Source organism: Elephantulus edwardii, unplaced genomic scaffold (assembly GCF_000299155.1).
Source record: "Elephantulus edwardii isolate Elephantulus edwardi_28Jun2011 unplaced genomic scaffold, EleEdw1.0 scaffold00106, whole genome shotgun sequence".
NCBI classification, from domain to species: domain Eukaryota; kingdom Metazoa; phylum Chordata; class Mammalia; order Macroscelidea; family Macroscelididae; genus Elephantulus; species Elephantulus edwardii.
The window spans coordinates 11,579,455-11,594,674 of record NW_006399856.1 but is presented as its reverse complement, the minus strand read 5'-3'; the positions used below and the strand labels follow the sequence as shown (position 1 = coordinate 11,594,674).

Here is a 15,220-nt window from a genome sequence, read left to right as displayed (position 1 = left end):
CTGCATTGTTTACTGCCAAATCTGTTACTGATGTTGATGAATTTCTTGAAAATCACCAAGACTGCACAGTGGTTTGAAGATGAAAAAGGGGAAGCAAAATGCGGTTAGAATTGTGCCTTGTAGAGTTATGCTTCTTGAAATGAAAATAAACAGAAGAAAAATGAAATTGTCTGTTAATCTCATTAGATTCTGTTCCTCAGATGCAAAATTTTCAAGATTTTCCTTCTTCTGACCTACAAATTTTTGCATACCACTTGTCATAGAGATGTGCCCAAATGTGCAGATCAAAGCTGTCAGTTTCTCCTACTAATTTACTATCAAGTATTAAGATACAAGTTTTCCCTCCTGACTATATTAGATGCCAGGTTTGTTCCTCTTTAGCTACCTTTTCCTTTTGTGTCTTCTTCAGATATACTTTTTTTTTTTTTGCTAAGTAAACCAGTGATAGAACAGAGGAATGAAACATGCTACAAATTGTAATAAAATCTCATCTACATGGAGCTCTGGTGGCCTAGTGGTAAGAAGCTGCGCTGCAATCCCAAAGGCACGTGGTTCAAATCCACCTGCTGCTCCATGGGAGAAGAATGGGCAGTCTCCTCCCGCATGACTGCTGCCTCTGAAAACCCTCTGGGTCTGTTCCAACTCAGCAGCACACAACAACAACAACAACAAATATCTTTAATGCAAACCTTATTTTTTAATTCAAGTGCAAAATATTCCTTTTACATATTTAATAATGCTATGATAATTTCGATTTCACTTATATTACTTACCTAAGTGACAGACTTGTAGCATGCAAAATAAGATACTTTTTAATTCATTAAAGGATTAATTCCATGTCCATTATTAATAAAAAAATTCTATAAATCCCTGATGGTTTGGAATAATGAGTACAATATTATTCTTTTATGTGACAGAACATCAAGGTCCTAGATATTTATGGTAGCCTCTAAAATCTGCTAATGTTTTCTCTTTGTGTTCTCTATGTAGGAATCAGCTCATGTCCTGTTACTCCATAACTGGTATTTAAGGTAGCATTTGAAAGTGGAAGGCACATCAACGTTAATGAGAAAGGTTCAGAGGGAGGAATTCCTTTTTAGGAATCAGTGCCACATCTTTAAGTCTTGTATTACATCTTATTTAGTTCATTTGATAATGTTTTTAACATCACTGAACTTAATATTTTTCTTCTAATTAGACCAATGCTTGGGCAGGCAAAATATCTCAATTTGGATGTAGAAAATTTGCACTCTACCTAAAAAACACTGAAAGATGCCTTCACGATTCTGGAATTCCAGGAGAACTGCCAAAGGGCTTAATGTGGTGACTACAGGACACGGATGCTCTTAGCAGAAGCACAAACCAAACAGGGAGTTCAGAGTTTAGAGAAAACGATCTCACATAGGAAAGCATCATTTGCACTGCTTCTTTAAAGAATGAGTTCTAGAATTTGTGAGTGATCTTACTGATCAGCACACATTAGAGAGTTAATGATTTTTTTATGTTGCACTTGTCCATGGTGAAAGTCATTTACAGTTCTCCTAAGGGTCCTGTGATTGCTTAGTAGCTAACGCTCTTACCTGCTAAATAACAGGTCAGCTGTTTGAACCCTGTAGCCTCTCTACAGGTGAAATAGGTGGCAGTGTGCTCCCATAAAGTTCTGCAGCCCTGGGAACTGCATGAGGCAGTTCTGCTCTGTGCTGTAAGGTCACTGAGTCAGAATCAACAGAAATGGAGTTTTCAACTCCACAGTAATGACAGTAATGGAGTAGGGAGCGTACACACACACACACAAACACACACACCCCATGAATATTTTCTTTCAGAATACTTTTTCTCCCCTACTAAGTATCGTCATAAGAGTGGTTTTCAAAATCACAAATGATTGTTCTAAATCATGCTAGCCATTTAAGTGAAGTCAGGTAAGTCATCAACTTGCTCAGATCTGATAGAGAGAATTCAGTTTAAAATTCAACCCAGATATAAAAAACAACTCAAGAGAAACAACAGTAACAGATGTGGTTATAATTCCATACAGGAAATGCATGTGTAGAATATGTTTGATATGACTGAACTTGAAAATCTCCTTGTGTTTTCTCTAACAAAATGTTTCTCCTCCCCCTTTTTACTCATGTAGTACATTTTTATATAAAACAATTGTGTAATTTATACTGTAGAATGAAGGGGTACAGAGGGAATGCAGTTAGCTGACCATGAAAGTTTAGTACATAAAGTGACAAAAACATCTACCAGTATGCCAGTGGCTTGCAGAGCAGGAGGGTTTGGGAGTATCCAGGATCCCTTCTGTGCCATGCCCAATCTGGAAGCTGGTCAATTCCCTGTTCCTCAAATTCGGCAGCCTATGAATCGCTATTCTGTGAGTAACTTCCAGTTCCACAAAATCTGTCCTCCTCTGTGATGATTCAAACGTACCTTAGTAGCCAGTAGAAAATTATTTCATGTGCTCACCTGTGCTTGGTAAACATTTGATTATATTAATTAATGGATTATATTAATTAATGCACACACACTGCAAGCCAGGTGCTATTACACGGATTTCTTTAGTCAATGGATTTTGAGTGGCAAAATGAGGAAAATTTTTCCCTGTCATTTGAAACTTAATATCCAGAAAGCAGTGAAAATGTACTTATGTGATCTTTAGTCATTCAGTTTGTGGTTATTATGTGTCTTTTCTGTCCAACAGCAGCAGGTGGTGAACCAACTCAGACTCCCAGTGCCTATAAACAGGCAAAGGATAAAGTCTCTGTGAGTAAAACCTAACTTCTTCTTGAACTTTGGATGTTCTTTTCCGTTTAATTTTCATTATGATTTCTGAAATTAACTTGAGATAGAATTTAGACCTTAGATGTTTACTCTTAATATCATTTTATATCTTTCCTACACAGAGAATGATTTTCTATGACATTCAGCCATATGCTAAGATCTTCTGGAATGGCACATGATGTAGTTGCTAAGGGCAGAGTTTAGGTGTTCATGGTTACTTTACCAGTAAGATCAAGAAGACATGAAAAGCAGGGTGTTCTGGCAAAAATTAAGACTCACTTTACTTCTTCTTCACAGCACAGAGTTAACTATTATGATTAACACTAAACTATGTTTTCTAAGACTGGTAAGTGGCTTACCTTTAGATTACATTCATTTGGATAACTAAGAGAACTGAAAAAATTAGTTCTAATTCCCTTGGTTAAAGAAAACTGCAATTACCACTTAAATGTAAACTATTTACACTTTTGTGTTATATATCTGCACATGTTAAATAGCAAAATGGACAAACATACTGTGTAAATGTTATCTAATAATATGATAGCATAAAGTCAACTTTGGTTGTATATCATTTGATGACTATATAATATTTTGTTTCATTTGTTTTCAGAAATGTTTAAAGTTATTTTTATTGATTTTTCAAACTTTTCTTCATATTTTAACAAATTTACTCATAAATCCTTCTAAGCCCATTAATATAACCATGTGCATTGTCTTAGTATTATTACCTCTTAGTGAAATTAGCACTTGTGAAAGACTGTCCATACGTAACGTTTGTTACATGTACAATATTGTCATTCAAAAAGAATCTACTTGTATTTCTTCTAACTGTAATTAGCCCTATATTTGTTTCTATTTTTGCCAAATTATAACTATGAAATCTTGTAGTTATAATTTTGTTTTTGTTCATGCTGTTGTATTTTTCATGTGTAATTCCTTTGTATTTCTTCATTTGTTGGTTTTATTTTTTTTTTGTTTAATCATATCTTAGAGATCATCATCATACTATCAATGTCAAGCATTTTTACTCCTTTATGATTGGCAGGAAAAAAATACATTCTAAAATTAAAACAAATCATTTTAATGATGCTAATCAGTAGTTTGCCATCACATTTAATCTCAGCTGACACATAGGATGAGTAATAGCATGTTTTTGTGTTTAACTTTCAAAAAAACGGATCTGATTTTAGAGTTCCACTTTTATTTATTGAGGAAAAAAGCAGTGATTTATTTCCAATGACGGTCAAATGCTTCATATCATTTTTAATGTAGGGTACTTTACATTGATAAATGAAAACATTTTGTTTTTATTTAAATATTTTAAGGCATATACCTGAATAGATATTATGCAGTGGTACCTATTTATTATTTTAATAGCATTGAGCTTTTTTTTATGTCAATGTGATTTTAAATTTGTGTCTTTGAACCTGTTTCTAATTGATTAGTAGCCAAGTTATTTCCTAACATCTTTAGGTGTATTATCCTTTACTTACTCTGGTTTAGTTTTTCTAAAAGTATGGGAGTTAAAAATTATGGCTCATATTTAATGTGGGAACTTTAACAGTAGTTTTCAACATTATATTATGCCCTTCTAGAATCCAATAATAATTGAATTAAATATAGCAACTACAAAACAATGCCATTTTGCATCAATTAAATGTAATAGTTGTTACTATTATTTTTTGAAAGATTAAGTTCTTCAGGAGCAAATAAGAAAAAATCAAGCCTGCACTTTACCCCTTTAGGAAAAGACATTTATGTGGATATAGTGTTAAAATTCCTTTAGTGTTTGAGTAAATCCATAGGAATCACTTCTCAATGCTTAGAGGGTGATAGGAACCACATACAGTTCTGACACCAAGCTAACCTGTGTAGTCGTCTAGAAGATGGGATCATACACTTATCATTCATTCTTCTTCTCATTTATCATTATCCTTTTTTCCTTCCCGATACTTCATCTTCTTCCTAAATGTTTCCTAAAACCCAAAAATTACTCTTACTTAATTTATCTCTTCGACTTGGTTTGTCCATTTTAATAGTTGTCTCTAATTTTCCAATTAATCTTTATCACAAACCTAGCCTACTCCTCACAATCTTTAACTTCATATATTTAAAAATGATTTCTTTTGCTTTGGTGGTTTTTTGCTTTTTGCTTTGATTAATTTTTTAGCATGGCATTAATAGTTATCTTCTATAATTTGAGGCAGTATGGTAATTTTTTTTCCTCTAAGCCATGCTTCTGATTTTCAGCCTTTCGTGGGTGGGATCAATCAAAAACAGAATGACTTGTGCTGACCCAGTAACACTTCCCACTCATGGTGCTGCGTATCTAAAACAAGAAGTGGTATGTGCGAACTGGGAGTGCTTCTGACTCTGATGAAGCAGATACAGAGGTTACAACTTTAGACAGAAAGCTCACTTTCAACTCATATTTTCGTGACAGCTAAGTTAGATTAGTTATTTGATACTGAAAATTTCCTTGGCTTTCCCCCCCTCCCCACATTTGGCTGTATTTTTGACAGAACAAGCCAGCTAAGCTTTCTTCAAAAGGCCATGCATCCATCCAACTTGACCTGCACTCAGTCCTGTCAGGAATTATCAACAACACCTGTAAAGGAAATCTTGTGGGTTTTACAGGCAATCTACTTGGTGATGTCTTTTATTCTAGAATTTATAATACTTCACACTAGCTGTAGCCAGTGCATAAAAATGTTCATTCTCGAGTCTAGCTTGCCCCCAGATCTGTTTTATTCATTACCCTGACTCATTTTCTATGAACCTTACCGTTCTCTGATGAAAGACAAAGTAGACTGTTTTAAAGTAAGTTTTCTCAAAGTTTTAAAATTGTGTACTGTTAGACCTCAAATACATGTTGTTCTAAAGTCCTATAAATATATGGTTTATGTACATACCTATGAGTTGTGTTTATTAGAGAAAAAAGACTGACAACCTCTTAAGATGTTTTCCAGATACGGCATCTTTAGTGTCATGGATTAATTAGAGGTTTTATTTCTTTTGTTGTTAGGTTCATGTTGTTATATGCCATTGTAAAAGAATTACCCCATCACTGACCCTCTTTATTCAGCCCCTCAGTGAGTTTTCAGAGCCTGTAAAATACACAGGAGGAAAGAAAAAAAAATACGCAGGAGGAGACGGTTCTTTTCAACATAGAGAATCTGGTAGAGTCAAACCATGTACCTTTGAGTTGGCAGCACAAGTCCCCACCACAGGGCCATGAGAGCTCCCTTATTAGGTGCCTAGAAAGCCATTAAAAGTATTTCTCTTTATCGTTATTGTATTTGATAATTACATATTAAATTCTATTAACATTTGTATATGAAAATATATTTAAAATTCATCCATAGCATCATCTTTTTAATCAGAGAAAGAAAAAAAGTTGTTACAGCCTCTGAAAAGCTACTGAACAGTTAGTGTAAGTCAATTCTGACTTGATAACAATGATTAGAAGAAAAAGAGAACTTACATTTTTAATGTGTTTTTGTAAGTGGATCCTCAGAATCACCCTAGCTTATTTCAGAGACAAGAACTTCTTGGAAAATGTGCTAATTTCCTGAGGAATTGAGTAGTGAAGTGATCACCTTAGAGGCTGAGAGGTGGACTCTTGGCTTTTTCTGACTCCATCCCAAATTCTGCCTTGAATTTTATTCAGCACTATCTTACTTCCTTCCAGAAAGGGTCTCTCCTACCCCTTTCTAAAGTACATTATGGCATTATGACCTTCAGTCAATGTCTGTTTTCTGAATACAGTCAGAAGCAAAGATCCTTACTTCAACTATCCATGTGGTCTCGGAATTTCCCAGAGCTAATCCTAACTCTTTCTTACCTAAAAAATATTACTCACTCTTCCTTCCACCCATTCATCTATTCCATTTATCCATCTTTCCATTCACTTACCGCCTACTCATTGCCCCCCTGGGTACCAAGTATAGTAAAATCACAATGTTTAGAAGTGACAGAGATCCAATCACCTGGAAACTTGATCTAGAACTGCTTAAGAAAAGGTCAAATGATTCAGCATTAGTTTATTTTTATGTATGCAGACATTTAAATTTGTGTATAATTAAATTAGTTCTATTTTAAAAGATGCAATCAATGATATCTTGCTCTAACATAAATATGTATTTCTATCATATTTATAACCATTAACCATGTGTTCATAGTAAAGTTAAGCATCTATTTTCGTACATGTTTGTGTTTCTTTTTCTTTTCTTTTTACTTCATAGTTTGGTTTATTTTGTGTTTTTGTTTGTTTTCTTTCATGGCTAGAATTCTACCTTGTCAAAGATTCCTGCCCTACAGGGCAACATAAAGTCCCCAAGATGCAGCTCAGCCTGTCCTAACACGACTAAAAGGGCTACATTTTCTGACAGTTTGTTAATACAGCCCAACTCAGCGGGCTCCACAGACCGTTTGCCATACTCAGAATCAGGGGAAAAGGTAAGGCAGCAGGCCAACAGAAGGAGCAGACAGGAATATAGTTTGGGAGAGGATTCTAAAATGAGGTCCCAGAAATGTGTAAAAACATAGATTTAAAAGTTCTAAAGTACATGAGACATAATATAATTTAGGAGAGGATTATAAATGAAGCCCAAGAAATATGTGAAAACATAGATTTAAAGTTCTAAGGTACATGAGAGACGTAAACAATAGACCTTGTCAGAAATATGTGCAAGTTAAAAGTTTCAGAAGTTACTTAAAAATCTCACCAGTAAGAAAATATGTCTCTGTATTTCTGATACCCAAAATTAATCGACTATTCTATGATTTTGTGACATTTGAAATAAAAATGAATAGAATTAAAGATATTTAGTATAGCTTATATACTATGTCATTATAAATAGTCATGACTAATTATTATAAAACTAGTCTAAGTTATGAAGTAGAATTACTTGTAAGTATATAAAAATTTATTTTCAATAAATTCGAGTCTGTCCTAACTGGAGGTGGGGAGAGAATCAGAGCAGTGCAGTCACTTCATGTGATTATGAAGATTCAACATGCAAAATGCAGTGTTGTCTGTTCCCTGGATCAGGATGGCGTAACCAGGAGCCCGGAGAAGCGCTCTTCTTTGCCACGACCCTCGTCCATTCTCCCTCCTCGCCGAGGCGTATCTGGAGACAGAGATGAGAATTCCTTCTCGCTCAACAGTTCCATCTCCTCTTCGGCACGACGGACCACCAGTAAGTTTCTTTTGGTTTATCTTCTCTGATTAGCATTTTTTTAAGCCCTTAAGTGATATTGGACATATTTTGTTTTTCTCTTTTTTTCTGTCAGTTAGATAAAATATTACTTAAAAATATAACATATTTGTCCTTGTATCGTTAGATGTGGTGGGAGTGTTACCACAAAGTGACTCCATGTTAAGCTGAATAAAACTCCTAGATCCTCCACCAGCCCTCCCTACAATCTCCGTGGTGCTTAAGCCCTTTGTTGCACTCAATCCGGATCTTCCAGGGTCTTCTCCCTTTTGCTGACTGGTGGTCTAGGAAGTAGAGAGTTGCACTGCGACCCCAAAGGCAGGTCGTTTGCCTCCACCAGCAGCTCCTTGGGACAAAGTCGGGCAGTCTCCTCTGTGATTTACAGCTTCTGAAAACCCAGGACAGGATCAGCTATGAGTTGATTCCCACTCGACAGCAATGAGTTTGAGTTCTACTCTTCCAAGGATGACATCTCACCCTCCTTTGTCCTCAGAATCAGGAAAACTAGACTACAGATGAGTCCAAATTACCTAGCAATTTCAGGCAAAAATCTATTGATGGAGTAAAAGGGGAACTATGACCCTTTAATTTATTACATTGTTAGCTGCTGTCAAGCCAACTGTCGACATAGGGCAGCCTCCTGCACAGCATAATGAAGTGAATGGATCATGGCTATCTTCTGGGTTCTCGTTGGCTGGTTTTCTGAAGTAGATTGTCAGACCTTTCTTCCTATTTTGTCTTAGTCTGGAAACTGCTTGAAGTCCATTTACCAGGAACTGGGGAGCATTCTACCCAAGAACCACTTCTGTCTTTATTCATTCAATGAGACAAAGTAATGCTCAGAATATAGTTGGGTTTTTTCCTTACTTAAAAATTTGAAGCAAAAAAATAAAATCTATAGAAACTTCCAAAATATGCATAAATAAAAAGCTCTTTCTTGAATTCTCAAGTTCTGAAATCACATTGGAGTGTCAGCAATCAAAATCCAGGATCCTATGAGTTTGTTGAGTCTACATTCTTAATAAGGTTGCAAATGTAGCAGAACTGTTTACTTGGAGAATGAGAAACAATACCATTTATCTAGAGAGCAGCAGGGAACTTGATTATCATAAATGAATGAAGTATTATATGAGTGTTGTATAAAATCATTCTAACAGCTAAATAGCCTACAGGATCAGTATTTCTGCTGAAGAGTTCTGTCGGAGTTTCAATTCCTTATGACTGTGGAACATTTGCGTTTCCATGAAAATACTGCATTTTAGTAGAGTGTGTGATTGTGCTTTCATTTTTCCCCTGAAGGTTAAAACTCTTTTCCCATTTGACAGTAAGTGGCAATCTGGTCAAATTCACATGTCACTAGAGAAATGTTTCAAATGCATGAACATGAAAAACACTGGCCATTTCTAAAGTCTATAATGAAATATTCTGTTTGATGCTTCAGCCTGTATGAGAGAGGAGGTGTTGAACCAGATCTTATCCTTTGTGAATCTGATGACTGATTTCCTCAAGGCTTCTGTCAGATCTTTCTCTTGAGAAACAGAATGATTTATTAAAACTCGAAAAGTTTTTGTGCCCAATTTTTTTTACAACTCTTTCTTTTTTTTATGCCTTACCCTTTTTTTTTTAAATGTCAGTGACTTCAATCATACCATATGATCATTAATCACTATAGAAGGCAGGAGTTTGCTTGGAAATTAGCCACCTGAACAAACCAAAAAAATCTCAAAAGATTTCTGATAAATAGTTCATTAAAAAACATATATAATTATTGAACACGTACTCTACTTAAGTCCCAAGATAAAACACTAATGAAAGTTAACCGTGGCAAATAATACAAAGAAAACCCTCCATTCAGAAAATTATTTTCTTGGAGAAAACATTTGAAGACCAAACTAGATTATTGGGAGATATTTCTTCAGAAGAGCACACAAGGGGGAAAAAATATTGTCTATTTGCAAACCAAGGGCAGGGAAATTGGGTGGGGAACAGGGTGCAGGAAAGCCAAGTTGGATACAGTGGTATCATCTTAGTCTTGACATGACATTTTTGGGGAAATCAATTACTATTTTTATTGTAGAACAGTAATTTATCCAATTTCTTATTATCTATCAATTGTTGTTGTTGTTAAAAGCATCAAGTCAAGCATGAGTCAGAGTGACCCTATGAACAAAAGACCTGGACTTTTTTCTATAACTACTGTAATTTCTCTAAGTTCATAGAGTTTCCAAAGGCATGTTGTTTGGGAAGTGGATGCTGCTCTTGCTTCCAACCAATACAAAACAAATTTTTACCATTTCATACTATCAGTTGAAGAGTCTAGGCTTAGAATCTGTTTGTTCTCTGTCAAAAGATCAAACAGACTTAGAACAATTTTGTTTTAATAAATAAAAATGTCCGCTCAAAGAGAAAGAAAATGGTCTATGTTTCTCCAGGAACTTACATTATCTGTGGACTGTTACTATGTAAGAAGCTTTCTTTTATAAATTACGTATACCACATTGAAACTGATGAGGGAGAGAACTGTTTAAAAGGAATATGTGATTAAGTATTATTGTCATGACAGGAGCCCAGAACGAAGGCTGCATAGTGGAATGGACTTGGGGGAAGGGATTGTATACCAATCAAAGAATTTTTCTTTTACTTTTCAAAGAGAAAAGCGAACTAGGGAGGGAAAGGTGGGAAGGGAAAAAAGTACAACAATTAATGAATGGAAGTCCAAAGTCTGTAAACATTCATTAAAATTATTCATAATAATAATAAACCACAAAAAAGTGAACTGGGGAGGGGAAAGTGAGGGAGGAAGAGGAGGTAAGAATGTGCAACAATGAATAAATGAAAATCTAACTTTTCTATAAAATTTTGTTAAAAGCACAATTAAAATTAAAAATATTATTTTTAAAAAGCGTTCTTTCTTTTTATTTCAATTCATTCATTGTTGCACTTTTCTCCTTGCCCACCCCTGCCCCTCAGTTCACTCTCTTTGAAAAGCAAAATTCTTTCTTGAGCTCTTTCTTCTTGTAACTATTTAAGCAAAGACTACATGTCCACTTCTCATGAAAAACTACTTGATCCAGTGAAAAACTGCATAAACTGTTCTTTCTCATTTCTTCAGATCCCTGGTGGCATAATGGTTAAGCATTCAGCTGCCACCTGAGAACCCGGCAGTTCTAGCCCACCCAACTCCCATAAAGATTACAGCCGACAAAACTCAATGAAGCAGTTCTTCTTTCTCACCAGGGTCTACTAGGAGTAGAAATTTACTGGATGGCATCTAACAACAGCATCCCTTGTACCTTTTTGATTGTAAAATTAATAAGTTATGTCTTTTTCCTCTGTGGAATTTAAGTCATTGACTTTACAAAAGGTACCTAAAATAGAAAATAAAAAATATAGCCTTTCCTTAAAATATATGAAACCATTTATATGGTAAAGCAAAACAATGTAAAAAATGGTTTTCTGTCATTAGAGGCAATGCGTTATTTTAAGAGAAAGGTTTTTTAGGGCTATGATAAGGTTAAAAAAATATCGAGCAACAAATTACAGATAGAATTTTAAAAAGAATGTAAATTCTCAAAAGCCAAGTGTCATATCTCACTTAGAAATTTAGCTATCACTTAGCTGAAGTAGCTTTGGTATATTTATTAGGAATAATAATAACTATCCTTAACTGCCGTGTGTGCTTTCTTGGTTACAAGTGAAGATGTATCCATAAAAAGTGCTTTGACATCATCAAGTCTGATACTCAATAATACAAGTTTTATACATGTTAATGTTTTATGCATTTGCATTTCTATTAAAAGTGCTTGTATTAAAAAAAGCTAATACTAGAAATATAGAATGTTGGGGAGTACAATAATAAAATATGATATTAAAGTCATGTTGAGACAAGCCCATCTATCTCAGAGTACCTTACATAATTGGCAGTGATAAAGCATTGATTTTACTACAAATTGATGAAAGTAATGATAAATGAGAGGAAAAAAGCACAATCAGGTACAGGATTAATCATGCATACATTGTTATAAAGTTTTAACTTCTCAAAGAAGATATTATTTTTGTATATCTTTAAAGCTAATGGAGTTTGCCTTATAAAGAACGCAGTGTAGGATAGAGTAGAACATTATGTGATATAATAAGAAAACTTTTAATAGTCACCTCACAGAGTTCTTCAAGAGACAATAATAGTGAAACCCAATTTAGTAAATATTGTTCCACATAGGAAAAAGCTGTTTGATTTAAATACCTAGCTCTGTTGAGTCCACCTGAATCTCTGAATAATTTTGCTGCATAGAGCAATTGATAGCCCATGTTTCATTCACTGTAGACTCTTCTTTCAGCTAAAGACAGATCCCTATGCCTTAATGATCACACCAGCAGAAAATAGGTTTTTTACCCACTCCTGAATATAAAAGAGTATAGCCTGGTTGAATCCTCGTTTTGATAACACCACCATTTCAAAAGAACCAGATTATAAAAGAAAAGAGATTTTTACCTTTTTGAGGCTGCTAGAACTCACAAATATTTTTAATGCTTTTGGAATGAAATGCATTGTGTTCCAATAAGCTATAGAAGAGGGCTGCCTTGAGGGAAGCATTCTAATACTCTGCATTTTGTCTTGCTTGCCTGTTAATACAGGGTCAGAGCCAATTCGCAGGGCAGGAAAAAGTGGCACCTCGACACCCACTACCCCTGGATCCACCGCCATCACTCCTGGCACACCACCCAGCTATTCCTCACGCACACCAGGCACGCCTGGAACCCCTAGCTACCCCAGGACCCCACACACACCAGGAACCCCCAAATCTGGCATCTTGGTGCCCAGTGAGAAGAAAGTTGCTATCATACGTACTCCTCCAAAATCTCCTGCCACTCCGAAGCAGCTCCGACTTATTAACCAGCCATTGCCAGACCTGAAGAATGTCAAGTCCAAAATCGGATCAACTGACAACATCAAATACCAGCCCAAAGGTGGGCAGGTAAGGATTACTTCAACATATATTTGTTGCCATAACCAAAATCCTATTAAGGTGTCTGCATGTTTGTTTGGATTTTTTTTAACGTCTTCATATTATTAGAGTTCTTAAAAGAAAGGGAAAGATAGTGGTGGTAGTGTTGTCGATGATCGCTTTACCAAGAGTTTGAACCTTATCTGACTAAAAAGTATGATGAAATCATATATGCCCTGTCCTTCTGGTTACTGTTTGATAAAAAGCTAATTTAACCATATGAGATAATTATTTAGTCAATTAATTCTAGGAGATCTTCTTTAGATGCACCTATATTATTTTGTGGATTTTATTTAAAATGTTAAGATTACATCTGGCATTAATTTTCTCATTCCATTTTAAATCCTGTCCAAACACATTTGACTACTTTTAGTATTTTTGTTACCTATTTTTATTAATGCCTTTCATTCTCATTTATATTCTATAACATATTTTTCCATTGCCCCATGTTCAGTCCAAAATCAAGTTGCTTCTATAGTACTGTATAAACAGAGTAAGTAGTATTCATGCTGATAATAAGTTACTTCTTCTTGTTGTTGTTGTTGTTTGTTGTTGTTAAGTGTCGTTGAGTCTTAGGTGACTCATAGCAACCCTATGAAGGAGAGTCCTTGACACTTGGGTGTCTTTCATCCTATCTCCAGGTTCATAGGGTTTCCAAAGGCAAACTATTATGGAAGTGGATGCCACTCCTCCTTCCAAGCTTGTTTTAATCAGGGAGCTCTACCCCACTCTCTGTCTGCATTGGGTAGCCAACAATTAATACATTTGACACATCATTGTCACAGTGTTCAGCCTCACAGCAACCACAAGTGGCTGCAGTATGGCAACTTGTACACCAGGGCTATACGACCTAGAGGAATGTTTGAACAAAAACAATGAAAGACAGACCTGAGGGCCATGGATTAAAAGTCACCCACCTTTGGGTTGGTAGCATCACTTTCTGTCCACTGGGCCAGCTGATCTCTCTTGATAGAGTCTTATAATTTCTATTTAAGATTAATTTTCTAGAATGGGCTTATTTTTAAAACTCTTGTCTATTAACTCTTAACTTCAGATCAGGGCAGACATTTACATGTACTTCAACCAGGGGACTTTGAGCTCTACTTTGACCTGGTGACTTGGATTTTATTTACACACAGGAGGCTGAGACAAAGCAATTTGCTTGGAAGGCAATAATACAAATAACAGTCATTACTTGCCTTCTGATACAGAGCTACCCATGGGATTACTCAACTCTTATTGTCAGTGAAGAAAGAGAAGAACACACTCATCCTTAAAAGAAAGAAGAGAGAAGTAAATGAATTTATACATAAACACACTTATAATGTCCTTTCATTACCCAAAAAAATCCTTTCCTTTTTATTCTTGACATTCTTTACTGTATCTTATCTTTTCCACCACACATTTTCTATACTCCCTCTTAGTTATCTAGTGCTACTAAAATAAAAATAACACAACTGGATGGGTTTGATAAACAAATGAAAAAAGTATTTCCTCACAATTTAGGAAGCTTTCAGAGTGAACTCTAGACATCAGGTCTGGGGAAAGGCTCTCTCCTTCTGACAGCTCTCGGGATAAGTTCTTGTATCCTCTCCATGTGTGTATACTCAACATTCCTTGAAATCGCCATGTCTCTTGGCATCACTCTTCCCCTGGAACGTCTCAGTGCAGAAACTCCAAGACAAATTATTATAGGAGAGCTTTTTTAGAGATCTTCAAGAAAGTCTGTCAAAGACTTTCATTATCTGGTTGAAAGTCTTTTTAGAACACTGAAACCTAATTATGCTGTTCCAAATTGTACAATTGAGAAAGGACTCTTAGATTGACAGTGACCAAGTCAGAATCTTTAAAGGACAATACAATGCTACATTTGCTCTGTAAGCAGACGTTGAGAAAAATAGTAATGCTATTCTTATTAATGAAACTAAGAATGAATTTGAAGATTAAATATTAATTTTCTGCCTAGATTCTATTGTTGTAAAATGTGTGAAGGGTTAGGTGTTATATAAAAGGTTGACTTTTTGTTTTTATTTTTTATTTAATTCTTTTTCAATTACATTATTTATGATTTTATTATTATTTATTTTATTTCTTTGTTATATTATTTCATTCTTGTGTTAAAAGTTTGTGCCATGTAAGAAATAGGAGTGGAAATATATAATAAAAGCTATATGTATCTTGAGACCTTGAACTTTATTATTTTCCCTCAAG

At 35.1% G+C, this 15,220-nt stretch overlaps 1 protein-coding gene across 4 annotated transcripts in view; it reads left to right on the top strand.

The window, feature by feature from the left end:
* MAP2 (microtubule-associated protein 2) overlaps positions 1-15,220 on the top strand; it is an 83,535-nt gene that overhangs the window by 49,569 nt on the left and 18,746 nt on the right. For 3 of the 4 annotated variants that reach the window (XM_006891939.1, XM_006891938.1, XM_006891936.1), the window contains 3 exons: positions 2,705-2,766; positions 7,838-7,985; positions 12,639-12,979. In XM_006891939.1, coding sequence (XP_006892001.1) covers positions 2,705-2,766; positions 7,838-7,985; positions 12,639-12,979 — 551 coding nt within the window. Of the gene's footprint in view, positions 1-2,704; positions 2,767-7,071; positions 7,243-7,837; positions 7,986-12,638; positions 12,980-15,220 lie in introns of all 4 variants that reach the window. The other variant, XM_006891937.1, reaches the window with a different exon arrangement.